At 36.1% G+C, this 17,727-nt stretch overlaps 1 protein-coding gene across 4 annotated transcripts in view; it reads right to left on the bottom strand.

Annotated features, from left to right (window-relative positions):
• Nucleotides 1–49: 49 nt before the first annotated feature.
• The window catches only part of NFAT (NFAT nuclear factor), a 48,355-nt gene continuing 30,677 nt past the window's right edge, over nt 50–17,727 (bottom strand). For 3 of the 4 annotated variants that reach the window (XM_066282504.1, XM_066282508.1, XM_066282509.1), the window contains 8 exons: nt 15,819–15,995; nt 15,597–15,763; nt 12,913–13,064; nt 12,674–12,856; nt 12,309–12,465; nt 10,393–10,580; nt 10,062–10,203; nt 50–2,554 (listed from right to left, as the gene is read on the bottom strand). In XM_066282504.1, coding sequence (XP_066138601.1) covers nt 825–2,554; nt 10,062–10,203; nt 10,393–10,580; nt 12,309–12,465; nt 12,674–12,856; nt 12,913–13,064; nt 15,597–15,763; nt 15,819–15,995 — 2,896 coding nt within the window. In that variant the 3' untranslated portion in view covers nt 50–824. The remainder of the gene's footprint in view (nt 2,555–10,061; nt 10,204–10,392; nt 10,581–12,308; nt 12,466–12,673; nt 12,857–12,912; nt 13,065–15,596; nt 15,764–15,818; nt 15,996–17,727) is intronic. The other variant, XM_066282507.1, reaches the window with a different exon arrangement.

The following is a 17,727-nucleotide window of genomic DNA, read 5'->3' as shown; positions in this document are numbered from 1 at the left end:
TAGCATACATTCAGTGAAGTGTTAGGCTTGGGGTGTGAAATGTAGCAACAACCTTTTGGTAATTTTATTTTATAATCTTAAACAGTTAACAATTACAACACTTAATAACTGTACAATAATGATAACTTTAACAATTAGGTCTCTGTAGTTACCAATTTAAATAAAAACTTCTATGATTCTTTGAAATTAACAACGTATCAACAGAGAAGAAAAGTGACGTCGTGCTTTCACGGAAAACAGTTAAACGTTAAATCAGATATAATTCTAGTAGAATACCTATATGCTGACTTATAGGTACTACTCAAGGTCCCCTCCAAAATAAATCATTATTGACGTAGTGTCAAACCGACTTACAATCTAACGTACATTGAACAGTCAAAGCTTAGTGCAGTTTCATCATCCTATTAAATACATAGAAAAATATCATAAATATGTCTTATTTAGAAACGTATACTATGAGAATAAAATAGATATATTCATCTGGATACTTCAAGTAAAGGTTGAATGAGTAAAGCTGCACTTAAAAATTCGAAAAGGCCACTCATCGATAAGTACGGACAAGATAAAGCCTCCACCAATGATTTATACTGAAAATAAATAGAATATAACTGAATAAAATGGGAACTTCTATTTTACAGATACGCATGCTGGAGCTTCGACTCTAAGTCACGAAACCTCTGCTACATATTTCTGAGATACCACAAAACTACATAATAAATACTCTATATGTTAGCAACACTAATATAATAATTCTGAGCAATGTATTATAAATTTGTACATTTTACAAGCCCCATTCACTTGTGTCCATGCAATTTAACTACGTATTAATGGTGGTAATGGTTACCTTGGTCAAAACAGCTCGGATTGATCAGACTGATTAACTCGTTTTCCGTGAGGGACGGAAACGACCTGGGAATCATTCTGTCTTCGTTTTTCTTGTCAATTTGGTCTGCTGTAGCAATTCTCGATTTCGCAACGTGCACCGAAGTAGCTGCTAATTCTGAAGAAGCTCCAGTGAAAGGCAAAAATCGTGATCCAATAGTGTTAGTCAATGGAAGAGGCGACGTGTCCGATGAAGCAGAGGCGATTCCGATGATGTCCGGAGAAGTCGTCGCCAATTCGCAAATTCCCTTTTGAGTTTTTAGAAAGTCAACAGTAGCCTCGAATATAACGGCTTTTTCTGATTCTGAACACAGCAAAACCGTCGATTCGGGATTGGCTACTGCTGGCAGTAGTGGCGAATGGTTGGCAGGAATTGATGAAGGCAACAAGTTTGAGTCAGTTGTATTGGCGGCTATACACATGGCCGATAATGAGGCACTCGTTAGAGGCTCGGCGTGCACCGACGGCGAACTTCGACACATCACACTCGGTGACAATTGAGTATTCAGAATTGTCTCCGGAGAATGAGAGCTTTGTGAACTCAGAAGCGGTGACGTATTGATTACTGGAGGTCCCAACAGAGACGACTCGCTTACGAGTATCATATCCCGAGTCGTTACAATGGGATCTAACGTCGTACTAGTTGACAACGGCGAAGTTTTGGCATTGGTCCCGATGTGAGATTCCAAAGTGGTGTTTAGAAGTTCGTCAAGCTTTTCTGCGTTGATTGGAGTAGATATGCTACCTCCCAATGAGGTAGTCAATGTGGTGCAGGCATTAGAGGTAGTGGTAGTTCCAGTCATAATTTGTTCGGCAATAGCTGCGGCTTCCGACTTGGCAATGGTCCTGATGGAATCCGATTCCGACAGGAATGGTTGCTGAGAAGCTGGGAACACAGTTGGTTGGGATGCCATCATACTGGACATAGCCATTATTTTTTCTTCGTTAACCTTGTTTGCAACATTTAATGGAAGTAAAGACGTCTTCGATTCTATATTAGTCAGGTACGTTTCAACACTTTGAGCACTTTGAGGAGGTAGAGGCTCAGTCGGATGTTCGATCCCGAACCTTTTCAGGGTTGACAGGACCATTGACGATGCTGTAGTAACAAAGTCCGTAACATTGGAGTTCATTGGTAGTTTCATTCGTAAATCCATGACCTTTTCGACTGGCATCGTTGACGGGAGTGGTATATCTGGGTGAATTGAATGTCCTTCGCTCATAACAGCGTTATCGTTCGTACTAACAGAATCACAGCGCACCATTTTGACGCTTTCCTCATTTACGCTGAGGTTGGAGTTATCACTTAGGTGACTCATTAGGGAGTCTTGATGCATTAAATCGACAGAGTTGTCGTTGATCATCGATAGGTTTGAGTCATGATTCACGTCGAGAGAACTCTCAGATATCAAACGATATCGACGGCTATGGCCATCCATCGAGTCGGACATGGAGCTCTGGCTATTTTCGTCGACATATTCTTGTTTTAACGGGGGAGAACGAGAGTTACTAGTCGAGGGCAAGCTAACCGAAGAACGTCTAGTAGCCAGAGGCACCAGACTGGTCTCCGGCGGCGGCATCATGTCCAAGTCTTGTTGGCGTTTGTGAAACGTGGAGTTCCACAATGCCCCTTTAAATGTTTGGGCATGCTGGGCATGGGCGTCCACATGAGCTGCAAAATACAAAGTACGTATTAGATCCTTTCATCGAGACAGTTCGCATACTTATTAACTAATGCCGCCAGCTTAGCCACTGCAAAAGGGAGGACTTGCCACTCAAGCCAAACATCGATTTTTTTTTATGTTTAGTGCAATTTTTTACTTTATTAAAAATAATAATAATAAAAATTCACATGACATAATTGCTGCCATGGCTTGATAGACGTGACCCACAATATTGACGCCCCAATCGTTCGACCGACACAAATTGTAACAAGCTTGACTCATTCCGTTTACACAGTGTTCATACGTAAAAATAGCCCTAGTATATAGGAGTCGTGGGACAAATGAATAGTATAAATATGAATGCGTAAATAGTTTAGGCTAACATTTGGACAAACTAAAGAACGTAAGAAACCTCTCTACCTAATAAACAACTATACCTAATAAGCAAATGGCTCGAATATTCGTTTGCTCGAGGTTTGCAAGCGTTCGGCAATGTGTACGTGTATGCTCACTGTATATGTAACGTGTTCTTTCGCTTGCATTCGTTCGTAGTGATCACAAAAGCATCGAACATGTGAGTTTGTTTATGTTCGCTTTACGGTTCGTTCATACAGTGTCAAGATGCGCTTACACATTGCTGACCACATGAACGAATTTTTTTGATGTACCTCCAAACGATCGAACACGACCGAAAGAAAACACGTCTCCAGTCTAACGTACGGTCAATAGCACACGCTTATAATCAAACGTATGGTTCAGTTGTGTTCGTTCGCCTACTGTGTATGTGTTTTAAGAGACAGATTGCATAAGGTTGAGTATTACATGCTCGTTGTCCACTGTTATTGCACGACGATCTCGCATGCCGATTAGAATGGACAGAACAGTACGTAAATTGGCAAAAAGAGTATTGCGCTCATGTCTTCTTCACCGATTAATCAAGATTTGATTTGAGACTAGATTCTAGAAACATTAGGGTTTGGAAATAATCCGGAAAAGAAACTAATTTGATAACTATCCTGGAAGCGGATCGATAGAAAGACGGATCAATTATAACCTGGGACTGGAATAGGAACTGGTCGGAGAAGTGATGCGTTTTTGTGTACAATTTCTCTTTATGTAAACGCTCATCGAGACACAATTCTACATCTTGTCATCAGGCTACTGACGATCTAATCAGAAACATTCCTCGACGATGTTAATTTGGAATTAATATAACACTAAATTAATGTTCTGTATATGAATTTTTTGTCTAAAAATATAAAATTACTAAATTTAATATGCTCAGGGCTTATTTACTGGCTCTGGAACTAGGACAAAACATCAGATGAACAAGGTATAGGTCAAAACAATAAGCAAGCCCCATTAAGGTAGAGTGGACATTTAAAAAATAGTGAATGATTTAATTTGAATTCCGGTTAAAACGGAAAATGGATAGCGCTACCAATAACCGGTGATATCAACGTTTCACTGTGAAGTGCCTCAGCACCGGTTAAAGGGGATGTTCTAGTCAATAATGATAGCCCTGACGACAAATAGGTCAGTCACCGCAAGAAAGACAGTGTACGAAAACATTGAGATGAAAGCCAAATAAGGACGTTAATATGTGCAATATAGAATTGATCGTTGAAGAGATTTCAATATACGTATAATATTCTTCCTACGAGCATATAATTGTTAACGTGTTGTCTTATGTAAATACAAATAAATATTGAAATGTGGTAAAAAGTTTTATCGCACGCATGTCACTTGCGCCCTGTGCGATTGCCCACAAACCAATGCCAAATCTTGTGTGCGCTAACAGATTTTGTTAGAGTTCTACTTTTAGCTGGCAAATGCTCAGGGAAAACCAACTTTGTCGCACGCTCGTAGGAAAATTACTTAAGGACTTCCGCGCTATCCTTAAACGATGCGTTGACTAATCAGATAAATGAATGTATTATTAAACGAGTCTTACTTAACGTGAAACTTGTCAAAGTTAAATTAGCGGAATGTTTTGCGAAACGAAATTACGCATTTCAGTTCAATAATAATATGTTAAGATAAAAGTGTCATGAAACAGTGCACCAACACATTGCACTCTCAAGTTGGACGTATACAGAGTTCTATGCAAGACATCCCCGCTATAAACCGAAAACTGGATAATTAATAAAAAAAATCATTCATATACGGCGGTGGCTGCATGTTCTGGACCACACTGTAAATATGAAATATGGAAAAAAATTGATGAGTTTCATTGATTTTCTATTAAATCCGGTTTTTAATTTTGAGGGGTGATGTGTTTTTTTGTCGCAATCCTGTGTAACTTTCTTTAGTATCTATACTTGAATAAATGAACTGAAATTCTTGTATTCCTATAAGGAAACATGTATCGACAACAATCATAAAAAGACGAATGCACGTGCAAATGATAGCTGTCAATGCAATTCCAAAACTAGGAAATCGAATTAATAGCTGGTTATTATTTTAATCATATTTTCTCTCCCGATTGCTACACTATTTCCAATCCTAATTACAAAACCTTCTAATACAATTCGGATAATGTCAAGTATAATTCAGAAATCAGTTAACCCTATTGGGGTTGGTCATAAGTAATCTACGGAGAAGAATGAACGGTAAAAACTATCATGTGTATTTCTTTCAATCGGTAGTAAAATAATGTTATTTTTATTATTAATTTTCACATCGATATTAACCAAGTTCTAAATTAAAATTGGGAATGGTGCAGTTCAATACATTGTTAAGTAAATCCAATTTTATGTAGATGTAAAGGTTGAATCGATCTTCATAAGGCACGTTCAAAAATATAGAAAAATGAAAATTGTAAAACTTCGTTTTGCAAAATCAAAGCGTATTAACACCTTTCAGCCACCATTAAACTAAAAGTTAATTCGTAGAGAGGATTCTTGAAGGATATTTCATTGGATAAGGATATGATGGATTTAAAATAAACCTAAAATCTTGCATACTATAATCATCACAACCACGCCATGCGTGAACATTATGGGTCGTATACAGGGTAATCGTCGAGACGTCTACCTGAAAAGAAAAAATTGCTCAATGCCCCGGAGGGATCGCCCCGCATCTCCTTAAGACAGCCCTAAAAAGTGGTTTCGCTGCATATAAAAACGTTGGAGAGTGGAAAATGTTTGGGAAAACTTACAACCAAATTCGCAAAATAATTATAAAATAACATTTTAAAGTAAGTGTGTTTAATAATAGGTTTTCGCTTGTTTATGGTGTTAAATGTGTCATATGTATGAGATGTGTAATGCCGACTTATTCGTCGAGCATATCAAGGAAATAAACCAACTGAAATTAAAGCAAATGCTAAAATTAATACCCTTGACATCCTCGAAGACTAAATTTGCTCTTTTGCAGCGCCGTTCCAGGAGTGAGTACGTTATTTTCGCCCAACAAAAGGCAAATTTTAGCTAGGCGATTTTCATTTCTTTTATGACAACCTAATCTAAGAAATGTAGAGAATGTTAATCTAATCCAGCTCCTTTTATAGAAACTTGTGTGTCTAATCCTTAAATATGCAATTTTTCGCACTATTTAAAATCTAAAAATTGCGTAAGCAAATGAGCAATGCCAGCTAAAAATTGCAATTTAAAAAACTCACTCATTCAGGATGCGAATATTCAAAATTTCGGAAGCGATGGAGTCACGTTCACCCTAGACGCTAAGTTTACAAAGGTGAAAAAAAACTTGGAAGAATATTTTAACACGAAATTACACTGAAACATTCGACAAACGAGACAATATTAAAATATCCTTACAAGTCACTACCTAATCCTATAAATTAAGTGGCGCAAGTTCATACAGGATGAAATATAGTAAATCGGACTAAACGAGTGACGCTACAAGTTTCTATAAGAAGGCGAAGGATGTACCTGTTTGTCGGGTGTGTATGGTCAACATGAGTGGGTGTGTAGTGCTGTGTATTGTGAGTGTAATATGATGTGTATTTTATTTTTAAGTACCCGTAAAACTAGAACCTGAATGACGAACGCATCGACGCATCTTAGGCACCACAGGCTGAGAGTAGACGTCGACAGGCTGCCCCATTGCGGATACATAGCCTGTACGCTGTATGAGACAAAGTGGAAAAAGCAAACGCAATTGAGATTTGTCAATAAAATGTGTAAAAATCTCCTACATTAATAAAAAAATATATAGGGGGTGCTCGATTGCTCGAGCCAATATTCGGGTAATTGCAAAATGTTCTGACCGCGTGAGAATTTCTTCAAGATTGAAGCATGGTATTCATCTACCTGCATGTTACTTAAAATAAGTAATAAAAATTACTAATCCTTGGTGATTCCATCAGAATTATTGAGAGGATAAAAATGCATTAATTTTACAGATTTTGTAGATACCTACTATCTTGATTCGTAACCACGATAAGTTTAATATACTATCAAAATATATAGGAAATTGTGCTGCAATAAAACTCTAGATTTATTACCATAAATCCCAAGGCCGTAATAAATGTGTGCTATATGCGACAATAGTGGCATAATAAAGATCAACATATTTCCACATAAAATACGACTGATTGCACTATATTACCGTACTGCTATAATTATTTTTTCCTGTTGCTTGTTAATAGAAACTTCAAATTTGTCACTATTTTCGAGTTCATACTATAATTGTTCAACTTCCATGGAAAAAATAATATAAGATACACGTTTGCTAAGACCATTAGCGCACATGCCAGCTCATCGCTTTGCTCTCAGTTTTGCAAATTTGGATTCGTGCGCCAACGTGTTGTCTTATGAAATTTATATCTTTACATACCGATATAATGATATTTTTGACGTTTGTGCCACGTACTTTTATAATATTCGTGTAATTAATCTCGCTCCAAGAAATCCATTTACGTACCAAAACCATTTCTCAACTCCCACAATGTTTTCGAAAAACAGATGTGGTTGAAATCCCTATACAAAAACAAAAATAAATCCCTATTGCCTACGACTTCATTCCAACGATGAAAAATTTTGCAGATTTTTTGGCCATGACGTTAAAAACTTTAAATATATTTCTAACTAATACGTCAGATTATATCAATTTCTTCTATAGCTGTGAAATGGCGTAGGAAGTAAGCTGTAATCACCAAGTTTCTATTTTAATCCCTTGCGCAAATTTTTAGAGTATAGATCATTGAATAACTCAGCATGAAATTAGTGAAATTGTCGTTGTTTGATAAAAACCTATTTCCATTATGAGCTAATAACAATATTACTTGTCCAGTATTACTGTTATTAATTAAGTCAGTCAAAAAATTTTGCATTACAACAAATATAGAGTTTCACACAACAAGAAAAAATCAGATGAGTACGTTGCTTTGAGAGAAGTTAATACATTGGGAGATCAACAATTTAGTCAAATATACAAAATATTTCTTTAAATAATTACATTTCAAATTGTTCGAAAAATAAATACATTTCAAAGAAAATAAGTACATTTCAATAAAATATTGTACAATACATACATATTTCATTAAAAGATTACACAACAAAAATGAAAAATAACAGTGATTAAAATATCGTTGGGCGGAGATTTTCTTTCCTAAATAAAACACAAAAATGCAAGTTGAAAAAGTTCTGCTCCAAAGCCACTAAAAACTTTTTAAGGCTACATTATCATAGACGCTATTCATATATTTCTAGTACGTTTACATTTACACCTACTGCAATTATACTTTTGTTAATAGAGAACTTTTCCAGATATACTTGTTTTCGTTTCTTTTTTCTTCAATAATGATAAAGTAGCCCAAAGGAACGTGCGGCAAATCGTGCACTACAGCAATCAGAAATATTGTCCTACCTTCCGCCGATGTGCTCACGCAATCATCTACTCGCTCTATACCTCGCGTTTAAATATTCTCAGGTATATATTCATTCTAAACCCACACATAGTACACGATTTGCCACCTTAAAACTACAAAAATGTAAATGAAAAGATATAAAATCGTTCTCCTGAATCGTTTTTGAAATCCGTACTTTCAAACAGCATAAATTTTCCAAAAGTAGTAAAAGGGAAACTAATACTACACTTGAAATGCTAGAGTGTAGGTGTCAGATTTAATCCAACAGAGGGAAACGATTTTATACCTTCGCCCTCGACAAGAAAGCAGCCAAAGAACAACTGAGGAAAAATTCATTTCTTGTATGGTAAAAAAGAGAATGAAAAATCTTAAGCTGCCCCCATATCACCACTCATACGGTTAGTGTTCATGCTTGTTGAGAGTGACTTAATATTGCGATGTTGACTTCACTATCTTGGCTCCGTTAATTGACATTTCTCGAAAGATAATTAGTTTTTCTAGTTTTTTCATAACCTTTGATAACAAAAGATCGTCAAGGACAAAATATATGAGACAGGACTCTGAAAAACTTGTGGATAATTAATGATGGTGCTCCGGCGTTCTATGAGAAAAATTTTAGTTCATTAACAGTATATCGATGGGTCTGTTATAATGGATCATTTGTCTGAGATTATAGAGACCACTGAGTTTCGGATTATATACTCAGCTAAATAGCTAAAAGCATAAAAATCAGACCCAAACAGAAAACACAACAAAAGACGAAACACTGGTTTGGTTGGTAAATTACTGAAAAACTGAAATATTTATTACTTACATCTATCAGCGTCAAACATTTGCCACAAAATCATAATTTTCTACGAGTTAAATGAAAGTTCTGTGCCAAGAGTACATTCCAGACATTAAACTGAAACTTTACCGATTTAGTAAAAGCAAATGCGCTAATACTTGTTTTATGTCAATAGCGATTAAAATTAATCGGTTGAAAGATAGATGTGATCAGACAATTCGCTCAAAGGCAGAATCCGAGTAGATTCTCCCCACATTTTTATTAGCAAAATATACTAAAAACTTCCTATTTACAATTTCCTACCGCCAACTTAACTCCAACAAGTTTGAAAACATAAACTCTATATATAACTTGCCTTACCGACAAACAGGGGTTTGAGGGAACTCAAATGGCAACGACAAACTTCAAGCTTTGAGAGCGGCCCAGCGAAGACATTGACATTGGTGTTTAAGCTACTATAATATGATAATAAATTAAACAAGACTAAAATTTTGTTAAAAAAAATGTTCATCGCACACGATACACAGAAGTCAGTCAGAGCTACATACATATATTCTGAAAGTAACTTTATAAAAGACAAACGGTACATACAAAAATTCTTCCTTCCTCATCAATGACCTCTGTACATCTCTGCGGTATTTTGTGGTTCAGTTGCTCATTTTTTTTTTATTATGATAGAATTACCTATTATTCTTTTACAATGTGGTTAACACGATTTTACTTTGAAATAGATAGAATTGTGGTCCCCTCAAATATCTCGTAAATGTACCTTTAAATAATATATTGGAACTATTTTGACGACGAACACGCAGTGCTATCAGGCAAAAACAGTGAAGGCAACTTATTAAGCCATCCTTCATAAAAATTGTAGCCATGGAACATTTTATATGCTTACCGCTGACTGTCCCGTTCACGGGGGTATATACAAACTGATGTGATTCGCTAGTTTTACCGCTCGAAACCACACATAACCGCACCAGCACTGGCTCGGTTATGTTGGACGTGCGGTAAGCCGGTACAACGCACACGAAATGTGTCTGGAACAGAAAATAATTTATATTAGAATAACAATGCGATGTCCAGACAAAATCTTATAAAATAACATAACGTTTGCCGAAAGATTCGAATTTTTTTCCGTATTCAAAATTTATTTACTTTTTCTGATCAATTTTCATTAAAACAGTTTTTTTCTATCTAGTAAAGGCTCTCGAGTAAAAATTACTTACTTGTTGCAAGTATTCTTTGTCGGGCGCAACGGCTTGTTCCCAGCAAACGCGCCCATCTTCGAACTGCTGAAAGAAGATTTTGGTGTCTTTCAAAAAGTTCTTGCCGAGCACGAACAGCTCCAAACCGCCACTCGCCGGACAAGATGTCAAAGACTTTTTACAGATTTCCGGGATACCAGGAGGTTGAGCTGTAAACACAGATTAATTACACAGAATCTCCGATATGTATTGGTAAATAGCTGAACCACGGACACACTGATGATCCCCATTAACTTGATCGTTTCATCCAAATCCAAATTAAAAAAAATCAATATTTTCTCATGAAATTTATCAGATAATTGCATGAGCAATTGCCTTAAAAAATAGCCCGAACTAATCGGCTGAAAGCGCTTAAGACCCTACACAAACAGACTTGTAAATGACGGTGCTTAAAATACCTTCTCAAATATCCAGAATAAATATAGAATCCAGACGACTTCATTAAACCAAAAATCCACACATCAAAAATTTTGTCGCCCTCGCCTTATCCCCGCATTATGGACAGGAAAATAAACTATTAATAAAAAAGACATTGAATTCAATTAAAGTCAGGACCTTGTAAGTAGTACTTCAAGTTCCTAATTATTTAAAAGTTAGAATAGCGTTAAATTTTTTGGTTGTTATAAATGAATGCGATGCGTTCATTAGTACGACATTAGGGTTTGTTATTCCAACTAACACTTCAGCTGTTGTGTTAATGTTGTGATCAGGCGTTAATACAATATAAAAATTTGACTGCGTTTAATACTTGGAATCGGCGAGCACATATGATGAAAATTGTTTGTCTTGTGAGGTATGTGTGCCGAGGCAACCCAAAGGTTTTATTTTCATTTTGACTTGAAGATTTAAATATTTACCTATACTTCAGAGAATATCGCAGCCAAATTAAGACATAAAAATGCGAGAACTTCCTAACAAACTCCCAATTACTTATTCCAATAAAATCTCGCTTGGCAATTCCTAAACTCAACTTTTAGTCATTAATCACCACATTGGGGCTAATTAATATCGTGACACATTTATCAATAAATCATCGTTAACACTCACGAAAAAGTTGGTTTGCTTCAAATAAAACTGTTTTTCTTTACGGGGGAATGTCTGACACCAAATACGAACCAGAAGTGTTTTTCAAGCCAGATTTTGAGATGGTACATTTTGTTAGCACTTTCAAAAATAACCTCATTATTCGCATTACTTTTTTTTAAAGTATTTCAGGTTTTAGTAAATTCAATTTTAATTGCCGAAAATGTGTCGGTAAACAATGAGTAACCACCTCTACACGGTATGTTGTTGGATATTATGGTTCCTAAACAAAAATGCTGGCAAATCGAGTGGCTGTTAAATATTTGTAACGCACACAAAATTAACACATTTTTAAAACCATGAAATAAAGTCAGGTTAAAACTGTTACTCGAATAACAACTGGGAATGAGATTATTCGTCCCGGCTGTTAATAAGTTATAAAAGTAATGCCTTAACAACGTTCTGGTTGTACCTGGTTTTACAGGATGTTAATAGAACTATATTTATAGCTTCAGTGCTGACGGTGTTTCGTAACACACTATAACTTGATTTTATAGGTTAGGCAAACATAAATGCATGCCAGAGATCGATAATTCCTTTTATAGTTACTTAAACTACATCTAACTTCATCACATCGATGGATTATTGAATTAGTGGCAAACACCAAACAGTTGGTACGTACGGTGGAAGTTTACATTTACTATTAACATAAAAAAACTTTTTCTCTATGAGTTAAGTTAGGGTTCGGTGACCAAACCCAACCTTCGGCTACTTTAACAATCATCATTGTCGTCTCGTCGCTTCGGTAACTTTGATTCGGGGGTGATAATAAATGCAAGAAGTAATACACTTACTGCATACTATAGGTTGTGAACACACTTGAAGAGTCTCCGTACTGCCATTATCGTGTGTGATGGTGGTTCTGAATATCATGCGACACCGAGTAGATTTTTTCTTACTCCGATTGCCAAGTTGCTCTGGAAACCGGTGTTCGACATCTACGTTTCTTTCCTGAAAAAAAATATCGTAGCATTGGTCGCGTTAGGCAGAACAGACAAAATTTGTGTGTCGTGTGATTTCAATAGAGCCGATGGGGAAAGAAAAAAATTGGTAATTTAACATTGACAAAAATCTTTTAAATCTGACACAGGTTTAAATAGAGCAGGTCCATTGAATAATAAACACCTAAATATATATATTTATTTAAGGATAAATTTACCTTGAGGATACCCACGCAGTCACACGTGGCACACATCTCTTTGGCTGGTTCGAGAGCCAGCTCGATCACGCATGTCCCTTCAATCTTCTTTTCAACGCAAGGAGTCGAGTTCTTGCCACTCACTTTACAGGCCTGATAAAACATGTGAGGCGTCACTTTTCCCACGTCCGTTCCAATGTAAACCTGCAACATTTCTGCGTTAAAAAGGAGTCCTCCATGTCACGGAAACGTGACCCTACTTGAAGCACCGCGGGCTTATAATATCCCGTCAATTGAACAATGGGAAATCCATTGCCTTCCCGATCTTTTACGGCACCCCTGCTGCCTTCGGTTTGGTAACGTGCCCTGTGCTGCTGTTCGGGCTGTTTTACTATCGTTAGTGCTACATCACCTTTAAACAGAAAAATTATATATCGGCCGTGGGCCAATATAACCGATCTTAATTTAAAAAAAAAAAAAAAAAACAAAAAAAAACGGCGTGATATATTCAAAAAACCGTAAATAATACAGGCTAAAACTAATGTAAACAACTGATACGGTCAATGTATTTCTTATGGCTATATTAACCCTTTTAGATAATTGATTTAAAAGTTAAACCTACATAATTTTAAAAGGCTGATCCAAAAACCTCAACGTAAATAATACCATGTCTTCATTTGATTAAACCGTCGTTACATCACAAGTTCGACTACAACCGTTTACGAACTAGGACTTTAGCCCTTGTCTGGTATCTACAGAGTAAGTATTTATAAATAAATTAAATATTTTTGCAATTATCAGCGTTGTGTTTTAAGTTACAGAGGTCGGAAAAATAAGAACGTCTCAGACTAATTGCTTTAATACAGTTCAAGGAACATGGCTCGTTATCTTCCCAAGTCGGCCGATCCAATTCTATTTAATACAAAGTATCTTTTGGTAATCTATTAGGACAATTCAGTTTTACAGTCATGTTCGCTTTTCTTCACAAAATGGCCCAGGGAATCAATCGCTGAAATTTGACATAAGAATTCCCTGTTTCGAAGATTTTCAGGACAAAATTTTTTTTTTTATCACCCAACTGTGAGTCTCAGAGTGTCCGGTGAAAAGGTACCTGGGAACATCGCCTGCCTGTACCGAGTATGACGAGTTTCAAGGATTTTTGGAAAATTTGCTGAGGATTGAGTTTTGAACGGTCCGATATTTAGGGGTAAAGCCGAACAGAGGGCAGGTACAGGGGAATGCGATATATCTCGAAGGGTAGATCGCTGACGAATTCTTGTACGTCCAAATACCTCAGAAATGCCTCGAATACCTTGGGAAAACATCAAAATACTTCCAGTATGTAGGCGAAAATATCTGATATATTCATTCCAATTGAGCTGAAAATCTGACGGCAAGTCTTAAATTAATCATTTTCGAGGTATGACATGGAATTTGTGTAGCTTACGGAAGAGACTCGAGTGGAATTTATTCTTAATAAGGATGAAATAATTATGTAGAATTCGAACAAACAGTAAAAAAATGACGTCCTTAAATGCGATATGGTGAACAAAATCTAAATAAAAAGCGTGTAACTGTGACATTAAATGTAAGATAACACGTAATTAAACAAAGATGTTATTATTTGATGCTCGTTGTCTTCGATATGTTTACTTTGCGGTGAATACATCTCTCAATAATCAAAAATGCATTAACTTGAACTGTGATCCTAAGATTGAGCATTGTCCAGGCAAGTTTCAGCGGAATATATTGAAGCTTTTTTTGAAATTTATTGTAATAGACATTTATTTATCATTTTCAGCCCGAGGGGAAAATAAATACCCCAAAAAAACTACAGCACCCTCGAAGAGAAAAGTTCGAACGGTCGTGAGGACAGGGCTAAAGGAAAGACTGAATCTCGCAAATTCTCGAGATCCCATAGGGGGAACCGAATTGTTAAATATTGGAATTTGGAGCTGTTTGATCATAGTGCCTTAATAAACCTTATCTTCTAAAATCGTCACTAGAAATCGAAAATAGCATTAACAGAAACTGTAGCCTCGAATTTACGAAGGAAAAGGATGTTGGAACACAGCTTATGCGTGCCACCTGAGACGAATTATTAAGGTCAGACTCTTTCTAGCTCTCAAGTTAAAGCATAAATAAATAGGAAACCTTAACTTAGGAAAAACATTCTATTTTGACACACGTCCAAATAATGTTTTTTCGATAAGATAATCAGTCTAAAATGATATATTTCCATAGCCCAGAACAAATGCCATAAAAAAGATATTTTACTTTATATAAAAAGCTCACCCTAAATCAGGGAAAGTTATTGGCCTGCTTGCATGAAATACCCTATATATTATACACCATATTTAACGTAAATAGACTTGCAAAATGATTCTACACGTCCACAGAACGTTTGCGTTTTCAGGGCTCAGTTCACCTTTTACCTTCCAGACTTTTTTGAGTCCCTCCACAAAATGTTGTTTAGTTCACAGTAAAGAGGTACGTGGAAACACGACCTATCCGGGCTAGTGGAAGATCAATCATGCGGTGTTATTAATCGCAAACCTGTTTAAAGTGGATGAATCATAGGTTCTCAATTTGCATGTTTGTAGAAGTCATACGAAACGAAGAAATTTGCGCAGATAAATATCATTTACGCTCCGTTGTGCCGTTAACTACATCGTAAATAATATTTTACGAGCATTCTTCTATGCAATGAACTGATCCGAATTGTTTTACTTTGGAAATATCACTTTTCAGCAATTACACATATTATACACGACTTAAATTTAGTTTAGTGTCTAAGTTCAGAGGCGTAAAAAAAACAACAAGCTGCGGAGATGTCGACCTCAGCGTGTTTATTGGCATATTGTATACCTACTACACTGCATCTGTGTATTTGAAGGTAAGCCTACCCACCTAATTAACGTTAATTCAACAAAGAGCAACTTACTAAAACGTGACGCAGATGTGAGTTGTGTGCTTAAAGCGACTGGGGCCGTAGGCGCCTGTCTACTAATCACCGGCGCACAACGAGGTACTGTCCTTCCCGGTGGAGTACTCGAATTGCCCGATAAACTTAGGGATGGTATCGTACCTCCCGGAACAGTTCTAATTAATCTGCCAACAATATTGAATTTAGTTTGGCCAGCAAGACCCGCACAAATCGACTTACGAGAGGTTATCTTTACATTGTAAAGCGGAATCTGGGAAGCAGTAATTGTCGTTTACTTCTTCGTTTTCCACTTTAATATCCATTCTTAGTCTTTTGGCTTCTGCTCTCTCTCCAGTCCACGTTAATCTCTCTGACATGGTCATTGTGTGGTGATGGGGGTCAACGTGGTGGTCAAGGCTGAAACAAATTTTAATAATTATATTGTGTATAATAAATTTATAGTGTGCAAATGAAGCACATTTAAACGAAAACTGACGCTCTTCTATTCATAAAACTTGGCGTGCCGCCACTGCCTTGTCTTAAATCTAATAAAATTCTTATTTGTGTTTTACTTTATCGCTGAAATCATGGAAGTGATTTCGAATTATCGAATGTTTATCATAATAATAGATACACTGAAACGGCCTCTCTATATTTGCACCATTTATAATAGTTAGTGACCGTGATAAAATTGTAAATTATTTTTAACCAAGTAGTGCTACTATTTTTTTATAACTCAACTAGCGTAATCAAAAGTTCAGTAAATAGCTTAATCAAACATAATTTCCTTCTTATAAATCTATGAGAAGCGTTTCATTAAAGATGTATAGACTCCATTATAAAATTATTATATCCTACATGGTTAGATAATGATTGCAAATTAGCAGTAAAACGAGATTTTTTTTAATAAATTGTGTGAAGTTGTCGTACAATTATTGCAGATTAACATATATTATGACTTCTGGTAAATATTATTAATGCAAAATAACAAATTACTATTGGACGATTTAGCAGTCAACAGTTGTACAACTGCTGAAAATCCTTATAAGATTTACTCTGGGTACCTCTTTTCACGTCTCAATTGATATGATGCCCAATATTTTTATTGATGCTGATCCCAGGTTTCGCCTCTATTTTGAACCTTTGACTGCAATCATTTTTTCACTCACACCCTCATTAGAAAATACGTGGGTACGTTTATGAATCCAGTTTGCGCACTCGTAAGTGCTCGTCACGGTCCTGCGAGAAACTTTCATATCACCTATTCAGGAGCTAGGCCTCAGTACACTTCAAAGTTGACCTCACGAATCCCCGTTTCTGTCGTTTCGAAAGTACTGGTCGTCCCTACTTTCCCGTTAACACGAAGGAAAGTTTCATCCCATAAATCGCAGTTGAAAACTAACGAGTTGTACTTATAACTTCTTTCTTGAAACTCAGACTCCAGCAAAGTTACAACGTATTTTCTTTTGCTCATTTTTAAGACCAATAGAGTGCCACAAGTCTTTTGCATTCAACTTTTTGCACTTATCCCAACTGATTTGACAAAAGACAACTATTTATAATTCTTTTAATTGCCTGAACTAACTTTCGAACTCGAACTAATGGAATTCCTTCCAAGACTACCTATCCAAAGCAATTTCAATACAATAATTACATAATTACCAAATAAAGTATAAAATTAATTTACAACACATTAAAAAATAAACACCTCAATCAATTTTTATATTTATTTTGCAAAAAGCTAACGTAACCGCCAGAAGGCTTCATAACCCCTTAAGTCCTGTACGATCTCCAACTTGATCAATATAACATAATAAAATTTATTAAAAAAATACATATATATTTATGTATGTATGTTTTAGAAATAGTGGGTTTCTATTTATTCATTCAGGAAGCTGGTGCCAAGTTAAATAAAGCTCAAGCTTGTTCACTGCTTAATGTAAACAAAATCATACACGTTATGGTTGTTAGGAATACTAATACGTCCTAGTGCGCATTTTCATAGTGTAAATGTTTAACCTTACTCGTTTTTCGATTCATTGAAGGTAGGAAAATTTTTCCAGGATTATCCAAAATATGGCTAGCTGTCCTTACTGCTGGTACAAATTTAATTACTACGACCACTGCTCTTCTGATGGGTCTTGAATGT

Source organism: Euwallacea fornicatus, chromosome 5 (genome assembly GCF_040115645.1).
Source record: "Euwallacea fornicatus isolate EFF26 chromosome 5, ASM4011564v1, whole genome shotgun sequence".
Lineage (NCBI taxonomy): Eukaryota > Metazoa > Arthropoda > Insecta > Coleoptera > Curculionidae > Euwallacea > Euwallacea fornicatus.
Note: the sequence above shows the minus strand (reverse complement) of the source record. Positions and strands in the feature narration are given on the sequence as shown.